The 14,365-nt window shown below is 41.6% G+C and overlaps 1 protein-coding gene across 1 annotated transcript in view; it reads right to left on the bottom strand.

Moving 5' to 3' along the window:
• Nucleotides 1-14,365, bottom strand: part of LOC122792709 (cubilin-like) — a 3,134,001-nt gene that overhangs the window by 2,983,344 nt on the left and 136,292 nt on the right. The window contains exons 5-6 of the mRNA XM_044060295.1: nucleotides 2,087-2,188; nucleotides 138-241 (exon numbers count right to left, since the gene is read on the bottom strand). Of these exons, the coding sequence (XP_043916230.1) occupies nucleotides 138-241; nucleotides 2,087-2,188 (206 nt within the window). The remainder of the gene's footprint in view (nucleotides 1-137; nucleotides 242-2,086; nucleotides 2,189-14,365) is intronic.

The following is a 14,365-nucleotide window of genomic DNA, read 5'->3' as shown; positions in this document are numbered from 1 at the left end:
AAATAATGCTGATAAATTTTAAAATAAGAAAGTGCAAATTCTTAACAGCTTAATGACATAAATAGAGAAAACTTTATTATGGATGTATTCATATGGTCAAGCCTCCGTTACCTGATTATCTAATGCAGAGTTATTACCTGTAGCTTCCAGGAGTATTAGTACACGTTCCTCCATTCTGACAACCAAATGGAGTTCCAGCATAGATCTGGCATTCATTGACATCATCCGAACAAAATGGACCCTTAATTATTAAAAACAGGAAATGAAAGGTCATCTTTCTTAAGCAATATGTCATACAGCACTTCTAAAAAAATGGTACTATTTTACTTTCATATATGACTCCTAGCACCCATATATGTAAACAATTCTCACATACTTTAATGGAGCATTAAGACTTTGCCTAGCATTATATGGAAACAGTGGCTTACCCATATCAATCTGAAAAGGAGCAGAATGTACTATGTGAGGTATCTATAACTGTCTGGAATTTTATCCAACCTGCCTCTATAAGAAATGTAGTGCAGAATGCTGACTTCAAGTCATAACAAATAATTGCATACACAAGTGTTTTAAGTTTTGTGTGTGTGTGTGTGTGTGTGTGTGTGTGTGTGTGTGTGTGTGTGTGTGTGTGTGTGTGTGTGTGTGTGTGTGTGTATGTGTGTATGTATTTCTATAAACATATATCAAATGGATGGTTCAGCTAGCGTGTATTCATCATGGCAGTTTGTCCAGCCTACCTTGAGAAGTCATGAGGTTTTGTTGTTTGGTGAAGTGCTGTTTCTTCAAATAATGTTTGATAAACTAGTACCACTGAAAGAATGTCAAATCAAATATAGAGTATATTGGTATTGATATCTATCTATCTATATATTTGTGTCTGTTTATATGCAATGAGGGTATCTGTGTTTTATACAGCTAGCTAGCTAGATACTGATATAGAAGATACAACATCTTATGTGGTGTGTGTGTGTGTGTGTGTGTGTGTGTGTGTGTGTGTGTGTGTGTGTGTGTGTGTGTGTGTGTGTGTGTGTGTGTGTGTGTGTGTGTGTGTGTGTGTGTGCATTTTCATAGGTTCATAGGTAGGTACTAGGCTATCAGCCCTGGGGCCTGTATAAGCCTAGCCAAAAAGGTTCCCTGGCTTTCGCCACCCAGGAAAATTATTTTCCTGTGCCCCTGTCAAGCAATGCAGCAGAAGTGATCCAGGGGTGAATGCATGCATGCACATGTCCTTGTCTTAATTTGCCATCTTATTACTGCTCCCGAATCTGCTTTTTAACCAAATATTTTTCTTTTTCCTGCACATCTGACCAAACCGCCATCATCTGTTCTCCTTGACCTTCTTTCCAATTAAGACTACTTTGACTTCTGCTCTAATGCACTCATTTCACTATCTGTCCAACAGTGTGCATCCTAATACCCATCTCAGACACTTCATCTCCATGACATCAGGCTTCCCCAGCTGCTCTGCCTTAACTGTCTGGGTTTCTGTGCCACACAAGCACTGGTTGAACCATTGTCTTGTACACCCTACTCTGCACACTTATTTACCATACTTCTGTCACAAACTACCATCTCACTTTCTGACAGTTGGCTGCAGCACCTGTCATTTTAACTTTACCTACTCATTCAGACTCCCTTGAACTTAAACCACCTCCGAGATACTTGAAGCTGTTAACCTGTGCCACTGTTTTCCCTTCTACCGCAGTTTTAAGCTTCTGATTTCCCCCAACTGTTGCAATGATCTCTGTCTTTTCTGTAGTTAGTTTCATTCTACGTCCCTGATGTTGCCATATTTTAAATCTATATCTATGTGTATATACATATATCTATATCTATGTGTATATACCTATTTCTATATCTACATCTCTTTCTCTCTCTCTCTCTCTCTATATATATATATATATATATATGTGTGTGTGTGTGTGTGTGTGTGTGTGTGTGTGTGTGTGTGTGTGTGTGTGTGTGTGTGTGTGTGTGTGTGTGTGTGTGTGTGTGTGTGTGTGTGTGTGTGTGTGTGTGTGTGTGTGTGTGTGTCTGTGTGTGTGTGTGTGTCAATATATATGTACTAAAACAATAATAAACTTACCTGCCAGTTACTGGAGCAGAGACAATGGAAAGCATCTAGAAGGTTAAGGCATGTGCCTGTGTTCTGGCAAGGGTTACTACTACATGCTTTTCGTTGGACAATCTAAAACACAATCAAATCAAAGCATGAATAATCACATTTGTAAAAAGAAAAAATATTTTCCAACTTCACATTTACATTTCCAATACAGTAGATTCACAATATTTATTAAATACAAGTAGTATTAGTGATGCAGTGGTGAACTCCTAAACCAATGCATCACGGAGGAGATGTAATATGATTTTGAAGAGTTTGCTGGGGTTTTTGGACTATGTGATCCATTTTTCTGGACAGCGGTGTAGCCAGGATTTTCATCTATACACCAGCATTCAAACTGTTGTCCCATATCCCAATAGTAGTCTAGATTTTTTGAATTGTAGACCCCCTTCTATGATGATACTCCCCCCAAAAAATTAAAAAACAACTGACCATTTTTCTAGAGTATATATTACAAATATGGAATTATAAAAGATGCAGGACATACATTCAAATATTACAGTAGGATCCCTTAATGCATTTGTTGGTAGTATTACAAGCACATATAACTATGGACATTTGTCTTTGTTAATTCAGTTGTATACATATAACTTTTTATGTCCCTAAGGCTAAGGAATTTGGTGCTATTGAGCTGGACACAATCTGACTCTTTAAAATTAACATGTACACCTTGGCTTACATGGTATATGCTTGGCTACATCAACATTCCTGGGCACAGTATGCAAGTAAGGAAAGAAAAAAAAAAGTTATGTACTTACCATAACGTTCCATGTGAGTTTATCTCGCCTTTATTCTCACTGATGGGTTCGGAGCCGATCCTCGGCTCTGACAAGGCCAATAGCAAAGCGAAGGGGAAGAAGAAATATTGAATAACCAGGAAGGTACTAGCCTCTAAGTCAATAGTCAGCAAGGAGGGGGAAGGAGGGAGGGATGTGAGAATAAAGGTGAGATAAACAACTCACATGGAACGTTATGGTAAGTACATAACTTCTTTATATGAAGTTGTTAAATCTCGCTGTTTATTCTCACTGATGGGTAGCGTCCCTAGCACCCTCAATCTTGGGTGGCTCATGGAAGTATGTTCTTCAGTACCGTAGAACCAAAGGAGGACCTGTCCCTTGAAGCCTTATCTACTTTGTAATGCGTGATAAAGGTATGAGGCTTAGACCAAGTGGCTGCAGCGCAAATATTGTCAAGGGGCAATTTAGCTTGAAAAGCAGAAGACGTAGAGACGGCTCTGGTAGAATGAGCCTTAAGGTTTGTGTGTTAATGGCATGCTTGCATTCTCATAAGCAAAGGATATACAATTTGATAACCATTTAGATAAGGTTGTTTTAGCCACTGGGTTGCCTTTTCTTGCTTCAGAGAAGGATACAAAAAGTTGATCTGATTTTCTAATATCCTTAGTTCTGTCAAGATAAAATCTGCGCTGTCTGCGTACATCAAGTTTGTGCAGCATGTATTCCAATTTGCTAGAGTGGTTGAGAAAAAAGACTGGCAGCTCAATGACCTGATTGATATTTGACTCAGAACAGACTTTAGGTAAAAATGAGGGGTTTGTTCTGAGAGATACTCTATCAGCATGGAAAATCATGTAAGGTGGTCTGATAGATAATGCTTGAAGTTCTGACACTCTGCGGGCAGAAGTAATGGCCACAAGAAAAATAGTTTTTCAGGATAAATATTTGAGATCACAAGAAGATGCTGGTTCAAAAGGAGGAAGAATAATTTGAGACAGCATAAAGTTTAAATTCCAGGGAGAAAAGGAAATGTTGATAGGAGGTCTCATGTGAAGAATGCCTTTAAGAAAAGTCTTAGATAATTTATGGCCAATAACATTTGAGTCACCAAACCCAAGGTGAAAATTTGAGATGGCAGCTAACTGGACTCGAACTTTAGCAGCTGCTGCCCCTTCCTTAAAAATCTTTGTCAAGAATTCTAAAATAGATTATAGCGGTGCTCGAAAAGGGTCAATGTTCTGCGTGTTGGCCCAAATTGAGAACCTTTTCCATTTACTACCATATAATTTCCTGGTAGATGACTTGTGAGAAGACAAGAGAATTTGTCTTGTATCTTCTGAAATTGAATGAAGCCTGGCAATTAGGGGAAGTGGATTAGCCAAGCAGTCAGTTTCAGGGACTGCAGTGAAGGATGGAGGTCCCCTGATGGGTGCGTCAGAAGGTCCGGAACTGGGTCCAGGATCCATGGATCTTCCAACAGATGATGGTGGAGAAATGGGAACCAAATCTGTTGAGGCCAGTAGGGGGCTATGAGAATAACAGTTCTTCCCAGTGATTTTGCTTTCGGTAAAAATCTGGGTATCAATGGGAAGGGTGGAAATGCATAAAGGAGATCCGGGGGCCAATCGTGTAAAATTGCATCTCTCGGGGGATGACCGGGAGGTAGTATTAGGGCAAAGTAGTTTCTGCATTTTGAATTAATGTGGCTGGCAAAGAGGTCACAGCAAGACTGGCCCCATTTGCGGAAAATCAACTCCACAACCTGTTGTTTGAGAGACCACTCATGAGGGAGCACTATCGCCCTGCTTAGCTTATCCGCTATCACGTTGGATATCCCCGGGATGTGCGTTGCTAACAGAAAATGCTGGGATGACACAGCCCATTGCCAGACCCTGAGGGCTTCTCGACAAAGGGGGTAAGACTTGGTTCTGCCTTGCTTGTTCAAGTACCAGACCACTGACATGTTGCCGTCTGAATTGCAATAGTTCCTAGAGGGAGAGAGCCTGAAAGTACTGCAACGCCAGAAGTACCGCTCTCAACTATAGAATATTGAAGTGCAGATGTGATTCTTAATCTGTCCATGTGTCTTGGGCAGTCTTTCCCTGAAAATGCCCCCCCCACCCTATCAGTGAAGCGTCCGTGGTCACAGTGGCTACTGGGGGGGGGGACAAAGGGTTTTCCAATTGTGATATGAAGAGATGTCAACCACCACTGAAGGTCTCTCTTGCAAGAATCCATAATGAGAATCATGTGGTGCATCGGTAGTTTCTGGTACGACCACTGAGCAAAGAGGAGCCATTGAAGAATTTGCATATGCATCCCTGCGAGTGGTATAGCCAGGATTGCTGCCGCCATCAAACCTATCACCTTTAAGACCTCTGCTGCTGTAGCTTTGTTCTTTGACTCCAGTGAGCTGATGTGTTGGCAGAGAAGTGAGACTCTTTCGATAGGAAGATGTAGAGTGGTAGTTGAGGTATCTAACTCTGCTCCTATAAAAATGGTATGCTGCGATGGTGATAAGGCAGACTTTTCGAAGTTGATTGTAATGCCTAATTGATGGCACAGTGTCAGAGTGTATTGTGTTGCCTGAATCAATTGATGCCTGGTGGTAGTGGTGAGGAGCCAATCGTCTAGGTATGCATACGACTGGAATCCTAGATGTCTCAGGTGAGCTGTGACCACTGCCATGCATTTGGTGAACACTCTGAGGGCTGTAGTGAGACCAAATGGCAGGGTTCGAAACTGATAATGATTGGCTCCCAGCCGGAAATGCAGATGATCTCTGGAGCATCTGTTCATCTTTATGTGATAGTATGCGTCCTTGAGATCTATGAAGCACATCCAATTGCCTTTCCCTAGGAAGGGAAGAATGGACTGAAGCATGACCATTCAGAACTTCTCTTTCTTTATGAACTGGTTGAGTCTGCTGAGGTCCAAGATAGGTCTCCAGTCCCCTGTTTTCTTTGGTACCAAAAAGAATCTTGAGTAAGTTCCGAATTCAACTTGGTCTGCTGGGACTGGTTGGATGACTCTTTTTTCTAGCAATCTGTGGACCTCTACGATTGCTTGTTCCCTAAGATTGGGTGGAACATCTGGAATTCTGTTTACAGGAATGGGAGGGGAAGAGAACAGTATGAAATATCCTCTGGAAATGATGCTTTGTACCCATGTATCTGATGTTATGTTTAGCCAGGCTTCTGGGTACAAAGACAAGTGACCCCCAACTGCCTCAGGAGCTGAACAGTCGGGCCCCCATTCAGGGGCGCTGGTAGGGTTGACCAGAGAACTGACCCCTGTCACCCTGTTGCTGTGGACCCCCTCTGCCGCGGGGGTGGCGTCTTCCGTTATAACCCCCTCCTCCGCCTCTAGAGGGGGTTTGTCCATGTATGTCCCAAAAGGCTCCCTGTGCTTTTCGGAACCACATTTTCCCTCCCCTAAGACTCTTGGGGTAGGGCTGAGTAGGGGTAGAAAAATGGACTCCAACGGCAGATAAGGTCTTGCCTTCCTGCTCACACCTGGTTAAAGTTTCCTTTACTTTGGGCCCAAACAGTGATGAGCCATCAAATGGGGTATTAATAAAGGAAGACTTAAAGGATTCCGCAAAGGAACAGAGATGCATCCAGGCTTGTCTTCCAAGAGTAATGCCCGAACTAGTGGCTCTACTCGAACCATCAGCTGCATAGGATATGATACACATGGACGAGTTTACCACTGAGTTTAGGGTAGCGAGCTGGGCGTTGACTTTGTTGGCCACCCCTGCAGCTACCGTACCCTGGAGAGTATCTCCTAGCTCTTTCAGGAGATCTCCTTGTAGTCTCGTAAAGTGGGATAAGTAGTTCAAAGATTGCAGAGAAAAAGCCACTGAACTAAACATGCATTTCCCATATCTATCCATGACCCTAGAATCTCTGTTAGGAGGATGGATAGATGTGGATGTCTCAGACACATCCTTTTTGGTGGCTGCAGCTACCACCATGGCATCAACAGGCACTCCCTTTGTCAAAAATGGCTTGTCCACTGGGGCAGACACAAATTTATTGGGCTTCTGAGGAACAGGTTCTATGGCCTCCAGTGACTCCCACGCCTTACGTGAAATCAGTTCCATGAGCTCGTAAGGTGAAGACACCCAAGAAGTGGAAGGTTGAGACCCAAAAGCCTTCAAGAGCACGGACTCATCCTCAGTAGGGGTCTTGGACTGCCAATCGCCCCTCTGACTAAGGATCTCTAGTATCTCTGCAAAGGAGATATCCTCAGAGGGGGATCAAGGGGACTCTTCTGACTCGTCCAAGTCCGTGTCAGATGTCAAAGACTCCTGTGGGGAGTCTAAGTGCCTCCTCTTGCACAGTCTCTTCCTGGGCACCTCCTCAGTGGGGGGATCTGGGGAGGTCTCAGAAGAGCAGGGGATGCCCTGTGGGGGTACTTGAGGCTCGGGGTCTCTATGCTTAGAGGGACTGGTAGATGAAGACTCAGACACAGGAGCTTGAAGGGAGAGGGAAGGTTGAACCGATGCTGATGTTGTCTTTGGAGACAAAACTCTCCTCATAACATCGAAGGCTCCATGGCTTCGATGAGAAAGAGTGGATGGACCCGAGAGTACCGTCCAATCCTCCCGCACCGAAACCCTGGGCTCCGAGCCCGAGGTAGGAGCCGAGTTCATCCGAGCCGAAGCCCCGAGAGGAAGAGTCGGCACCAACAAATCGGTTCGACTATCCTCCCCGGAGCCGATGGGAGAGAGTCGGCTCCTAGAGTCCTCGGTCAGCGCCGAGGAAATCCGAGTAGATGGAGCTGATAACACCGGTGAGGGTATCGGCTCCAAGAGTTTGACGATCATCGGTTCAGTTTCCTTTGGCTCCAAGAGTCCAGTACAGCTCGGAGGAGGAGTAGACAAATCCGGTTCCATGGTCTTCGGCACTGACGAGCTGGTCGGGGCCGACAACAATTTGGCAAGTCCTGGTGCCTGTAAAAGCTTCTGCACTAGCCAATCCATGTCCAAATCTGAAAGGCTGACTGACGACTTAGCTGAATTCACCGAAGGTGCTGACTGGAGCAGAGGAGAAGAAGGAACTTCAGAGACCGGCTCCAATACTGAGAGCTGGCTCCGAATCAAAGGTACACTCGGTTCCGAGGTCTGTGGAACTGATGACTCTCCTTCTGAAATTTTTGCCATTTTTGCCACTTTGAAGATTTGGATTTTGAGGATTTAGAGGACATGCTAGTACCCTCATGGCTACTCAACACCTCAGAAAAGGATTACTGTAGCAATCCGATGTCTATTAGCTTCCTCCTTCTCTCCAAGAGGACTCTTGAAGAAAAGGAATGGCAAATGCTGCAAGTGTCTTGGAGGTGTTTAGCCCCCAGAGACAGTAGACACTTGAATGTGTCCGTCAATGACGGACATTTTCTGCCCACAATCTGGGCATTTCTTGAATCCCGATTTAGGATGGGATTTTTCCTTGTCATCCAACGTAGTTAAAGTAAGGCAAACTAGTATACTGCAAAAACCTAAGACAGTAAAGTGTTTACTTTACTTGTAAAGACCCACAAAGTAACTAAGCCCTATCCAGGCACTATCTATAACAACTATAGTTTCCAAATACAGGGCTAAAGAAGCCCACAGAGGAAAAACCCTGACTATAAGAAAGATTAATAAGTCTAAATAGGGCTAAAGGCCCACACAAAACAACTAGCCAACAGGGCACTGTCTATCCAAAACTATAGAAACTATTATCAAATATTTAAACACTAATACACAACTATCCTCTAAAACAAAAAGAAAGATTTTTTTATAAGAACTTGCTGTTTTTTCTATCACAAATGGTCCGAGCTAGCTGGATCACCGAGATCTCTCTTGCCCAGCAAACTAGATCTGAGGTAATTCCAGCAGTGCATTGTCGGATAAGGGGCTTGGTCTCGAGCTACTGGCAAACCTTGAGCTTTGCTATCGGCTGTGCCAGAGCCGAGGATTGGCACCGAACCCATCAGTGAGAATAAATGGCGAGATTTAACAACTTCACATTAATTATTTTTCCTTAGCAATTTATTTGCTTAAGAAATAGGGCTCATGTAGTCCAAGAACTCCATTAAGTTCTTGCTTTAAATGATTACTGATTCATGCATATTATTCTGCCTCTGTGTTTTATTACTTGCAGAGTGACAGTAAGATCACTTGGTGCTTCCCTGGGCAATGCCCCCAGTTGGTGTCCCCAGTTTGACGATGAGGAGAGCTAAGGGCCCAAAAAGAGTACTTTCACAGTTGAGGACTAAAACGGTTCTTATGCAAATAGGTACTGTACACATATAATAGCTATTTGTTGTATCAAGACATATTTACTAAACTATCATATCAGGAGCAAGAACTCCATGCTTCAGTTCATTGACTGACAAAAACATCATTTTCAGGCTAAACAAAGCACTATTCTGTATCTACAGAATAACTCTTTGCTGAAATGTGTCATATACAATAAAATTATTAAAGAGCTATACTAACTCCTTGCTACAGTTCCTAATACACAAACACAGACTGGCTGTCATTTAAAGCTGCTACTGAAACGATTGCAAGTCCAGCTTTCAAGGATTGATCAGCACCTCTTCTAAAGTGTTGATCACTCCCACTAACAGTTTGCACCTGCAGTATCTTCTCCATTCACTGCATTCTTGTTATGGTTTTGGTTATTTGGTTAGGTAAGAAAATAAACTGGCCTACATATTTATAAAGGATGGGGGACACAATGTATGGTACCCAAAGCTCCAACTACTGCTTCATGAAGGGGTTTCACTGAGAGGTTTCAGGGAGATTTGTAAGCATCCAGTAAGCACCTTACCCAACAGTTCAAGCAAGTGCATAAAAGTGCACACTATCTCATATTGCTGTATGTGAAACTGCAGTATATCACTATTAAAGACCTATCTCAAAGTATTTGTGTATCCTATTTCCTAGAGAATTATTCTGTATTAAATATTTTTAAGATATGATTGTGATGGTGTGAGGTAGTGCCAGGGATGCCAGGAGGAGTAGGGCAGTGGATGTGTAACATATGCTAGCATAGCTACCTGGAATTTTGTAAAGAATTATATATCATTTGTATATCAAACTGGTTTGTACAGGTGTGTGTGTGTTGAAAATGTATTTGTAAAGCTGCTTGTCTTAAAAATGTACCAACAGTGGGTCCTGCTGGACAGAAAAGAAATACAGCTATATATCAGACTGTATTGTAATTGTTGAACTGAATATATTCTAACCGAGGATACTGGAAGAGGAGAGGTTAATCTCAGTCCAGCTAACTCTGAAAAATAGTCTGAAATTAAATTACCTGTTTGAGGCCATAAAGAGTGTATCTTACAGTTCTGATTGCAGCCACATACAAAATGTCTGTGAAAACCAGGACTAGGAATCCTACTGTATTCTTTCATTATTTATTATTAAATATATTTAAACTTTTCATTGTGGCTGGTCTTTTAGAGAATATTTTAACCTTTGAGAGTACTTATATTTATTTGGTTACACTGTTGCCGCATTGGTCAAACACTACCATTTGTGTTAGTATTAATTTTACTTAGTATAACTGGGTACCCTTGTAACAGCCTTAGAGTAGCTGGCTCTGGGGTGTTCTGGTGGCAGTATTTAACTTATAGTCTGGGCAGAGGGGGCATAGCTGGTAAATCTGTGCCAGCCTTTCCCAGATGTGCATGCATGTGTGTGTAAATCAAATCTCAAAGAGTGTGTGTCAGCTGCTTAAAGCAAGGAAACAGAGCACTGTTTTCACAGACAGGATGGTGGAGGACTTGGCTTGGAACACTTTGGGCTGAGAACTCAACTCTACAGCTGTGGTCAGTTATTTGGGGCCTGGTGAGAGACAGGGAAATCCAGCCTTAGAAAGGGAGTGTGTTCCCTGTGTGCTCTTTAGGGAAATTGTGCTTGGTGCAGAGTGCTGCATCTGGAAATACTGTGCCTGGTGAGAGACAGGGAAATCCAGCCCTAGAAAGGGAGTGTGTTCCCTGTGTGCTCTTTAGGGAAATTGCGCTTGGTGCAGAGTGCTGAATCTGGAAATACTGTGCCTATCTATTTTTGTTCCATTTGAACGTCCATCAATGGTGTTAGTAGTGAGGATTGAGGCTCCTTAATTATGAGCACAGAGGAGGAATGTCACAGTGATGATCAGAAAATGCATAATGTGCATCCTATACTGAAATCAAGATGAGAAAGGGGGACTTATCTGTCATAAAATCCCTTCCTTGCCTGTATGAGGTTTGGTCTAGTCTAGTTTCAGCACAACAGACCTTGCACTTCCTGTTATGTGCTGACTATTATTCTAAGTTTCCTAATGATATGCAGCTAAAAAATCCAAGGCAAGCTGTCATGTCCTTAAGCGATCATGAGTTTTGCATGCTTGAGTAACTATAGAAGTTTAGACGTGTCTTCATGTCTCAGAAACCCTAAACGCAATGGAAAGGTTGCATGTATAGTACAGATTATAAATAAAATCTAACAAAGAATATGACAATGTACTTAAAGAAGGGGTAAGAATGAAATATAAAAGTCCCAAATCGATAATTTCAGAATAAAGAAATAATGAAAGCTACACTACTCTGAGAAGCAAACTTTCCAAGATCTTACTGGATACAAGCTCAGGAGAACAGGAGCTATAGAAGAAGCAGAAGACATGTACAGAAATTTCCTGACTCAGGGAATTTGAAATAATGCTGAAACTCCATCAGTGCAGAGCATAATTACAACTACTGCTCATTGTATAAAATGGTCTATAAAACACTCTGGTGTGCAATTCATCCCCACTGCTGTCCACAATCCAGTAGCTGTTTTACTGAGCTGTGCTGCATAATTACACATCACAGCATAGTTCAGAGTATCTATATACAAAACTATACTCTGAATGATTTTTCTGTACAGATAACCTTTGTTGTACTGTGTACCTCAATCATACCTGACTATAATTCATAAAGATATCACAGGCATTAGGCATGGTAGTGGCGCTAGCCTCATCATCAAAATACGGCAATGAGCAGATCTGATGCTGCACAAGTTTCCATTGGCGAGAGCTTAACACCACCAATGCATGGGAGGTAGGATAAGTTTAATACCGGGTGTGCCTATACTGTAGGAAACACTTTTACTAGTAGGGATTTTCTTACAACATAGCCAAAGTGTGTTAGTTTCCTTTCCTGTGTCAGTGTTAAGGTGTTGCACAGTACTGTATGATACAGCAACATATCCGCAAGGAATGATGATCACTGCAATACCATGATAGCACTATTGCTTTGTACATGGTTGTTTTCTCATAGGGTACACCATTGAATGAGCTGGTACTTTAATGTTGCTGCCTTGCCAAATCTCATATGATTAGTAGGGTGTAATTTATATATATCATAAAATGATGGCTACCATCACTATGCAAAGTCAAATACTACAGTTACACACATAATTTTTAGTAAAATAAAAAATATTAATACACACCTATTGGTTATCTTGATTATCTGAGTGAATAAAATGGGTCTTCTAGAAGAGCTTGTGTGTTACTAGATTGTAACACACTTCCTAGCTACCACTAGCTCTTAACAGCAAGTGCCCTAATTCCCACTAGCCTTGCAATACTTAGTTGCCTAGCCCTCCCATCACACAACCTCATTCTAACCCTAAATCTCCCACCCAGTTTCTTAACTTGAGTCCTCACTCTCTAACCATATTCATAAAACTCTCCTCTTGATCCCTAAACCTACAGTCAGTCCCCTCATCACTGCCTAAACCTAAAACTCCTATCCCGTTCCTTAAACCAAAAGCCCTGATAGCTTCTTACACCTAAAATTCCACTCTCTGTTCCTAACCCATAACTCACCCATCTTTCTTAAACCTAAAACTCCACTGATGATTCTTTATCCTAAACTCTCCCCCATCTCCATAACCCTAATACTCCCCTTCCACTCAATAAATCTAAACCCCCCTCCCAATCTTTGCCTGAAACCCTATGCTACACTCCCACCTCCTCTCAAAGTAAAAGAGTGCAGATTCATCAGATCTGGTCAGCTGAGGTATACAAGATAAGAAAGATGACCCGTGTCTCCTCAGAGAGCAAAACAGGCTAAAATAATCCAACTGGTACAGGTATACAATTTCAGGTGGAGCTGAGAAGAGCATGGGTTAATATGCTGACGTTTTAAACTAATCACGAGAGAAGTGTAAGGTTCCTAATGACTGGGAAGTGACCAGATATGATTTCCATTCAAAGGTGTTTAAACAAGATGGGGTGGAATCTACAGCCTGTGTCAATTTGTCTTTCTTCACAGGGGAAATTATGGAATCACTACTGAGAGAAAGAACTATGTGTTGTCTGTGACATATTGGATCTGTGATGGTGCAAATTCACAATAGCTATGTCTTGCCAAACTACAACAGAGATAAACCCCTTCAACCAGGACATAAAGGAAGGAATGCTCACTCCAACTTTTGCTTCTGTTTTATTTATTAACTTATCACAAGAAGTTAATTAATACTAAAGAAGAAGTGCACTTTCCTGTCATGTTTGTGTAAATGTGTTTTGTCAGCTACAGAGTCCAGGAAAAGGAAGGTTGTAGAACATGTAAACTAAGCAGAGTTTAAGTCACCAGAGCATTAGAATAGAAAGAGGTAGCACATGTGACCTACTTAAAGGGACAAAGGCCTTAGCTACAAATGAGTGATCGTTGTGGGTGAGTTTATTAAGGTAATAAATAAGGGTATCTCACAAAGAACTGTTTGGAATATGGTTTGAAGTATGGCAAGATTTTATAAGGTGAAGGCTGTGTTAGATAACACAGAAAATGTAGACTGCCTTGTTTTACTGATTTTTAACATTACCAAAAGGACTTAATACTAGAGATAGTCCCTTTGAACGTCTTTATACGGGACTAGGGTAGAAACGGAGTGCTTTTTTATTACTGATATGATACAAGAAATGCTAATCAATGGATGGATTCCATTTTTCCTGGGCCACTACTTCACAGTTCCTAAACCTCAGCAATTCCTGGGATGCCTTAAGATATTTACAAAACATGGAAGACCTTTCTCTGAGGTTGATAGTGGCCAAAAGTGATTTTAAGATGGAGCTTAGCAATATTTATCAAACATGAATCTGAAAACATTAACATAACTTTTTCATCCATTTGGGACTTGCAGAATTTTATTAAAAAAATCAAGTCCACTGAGATATGTGACCAAGACATTTTAGTAAGTCTGGATGCACAATCTTTATATACAGTGATTCTGTATGAGCAGGCTACTGAATTGTTTAGATAGGTTCCTGCTACAATGATGACGTTAATGTGTCACATATACAAGTACTATGTGACTGTATGGACTTGCTACTAAAACATATTTTTTGTATCTCAAAATTTTGCGGGTATGGGTTTGCTCACTTCATTGACATTTTTTCCTAATTTGGAATTGTAGCATGGCAACATGTCGTATGTTGATTCATGTACAGATTTACTAAAGTTCTCAGACACTTTTCATTTG

Source organism: Protopterus annectens, chromosome 2.part0 (assembly GCF_019279795.1).
Source record: "Protopterus annectens isolate FY-2018-M chromosome 2.part0, PAN1.0, whole genome shotgun sequence".
Lineage (NCBI taxonomy): Eukaryota > Metazoa > Chordata > Ceratodontiformes > Protopteridae > Protopterus > Protopterus annectens.
Note: the sequence above shows the minus strand (reverse complement) of the source record. Positions and strands in the feature narration are given on the sequence as shown.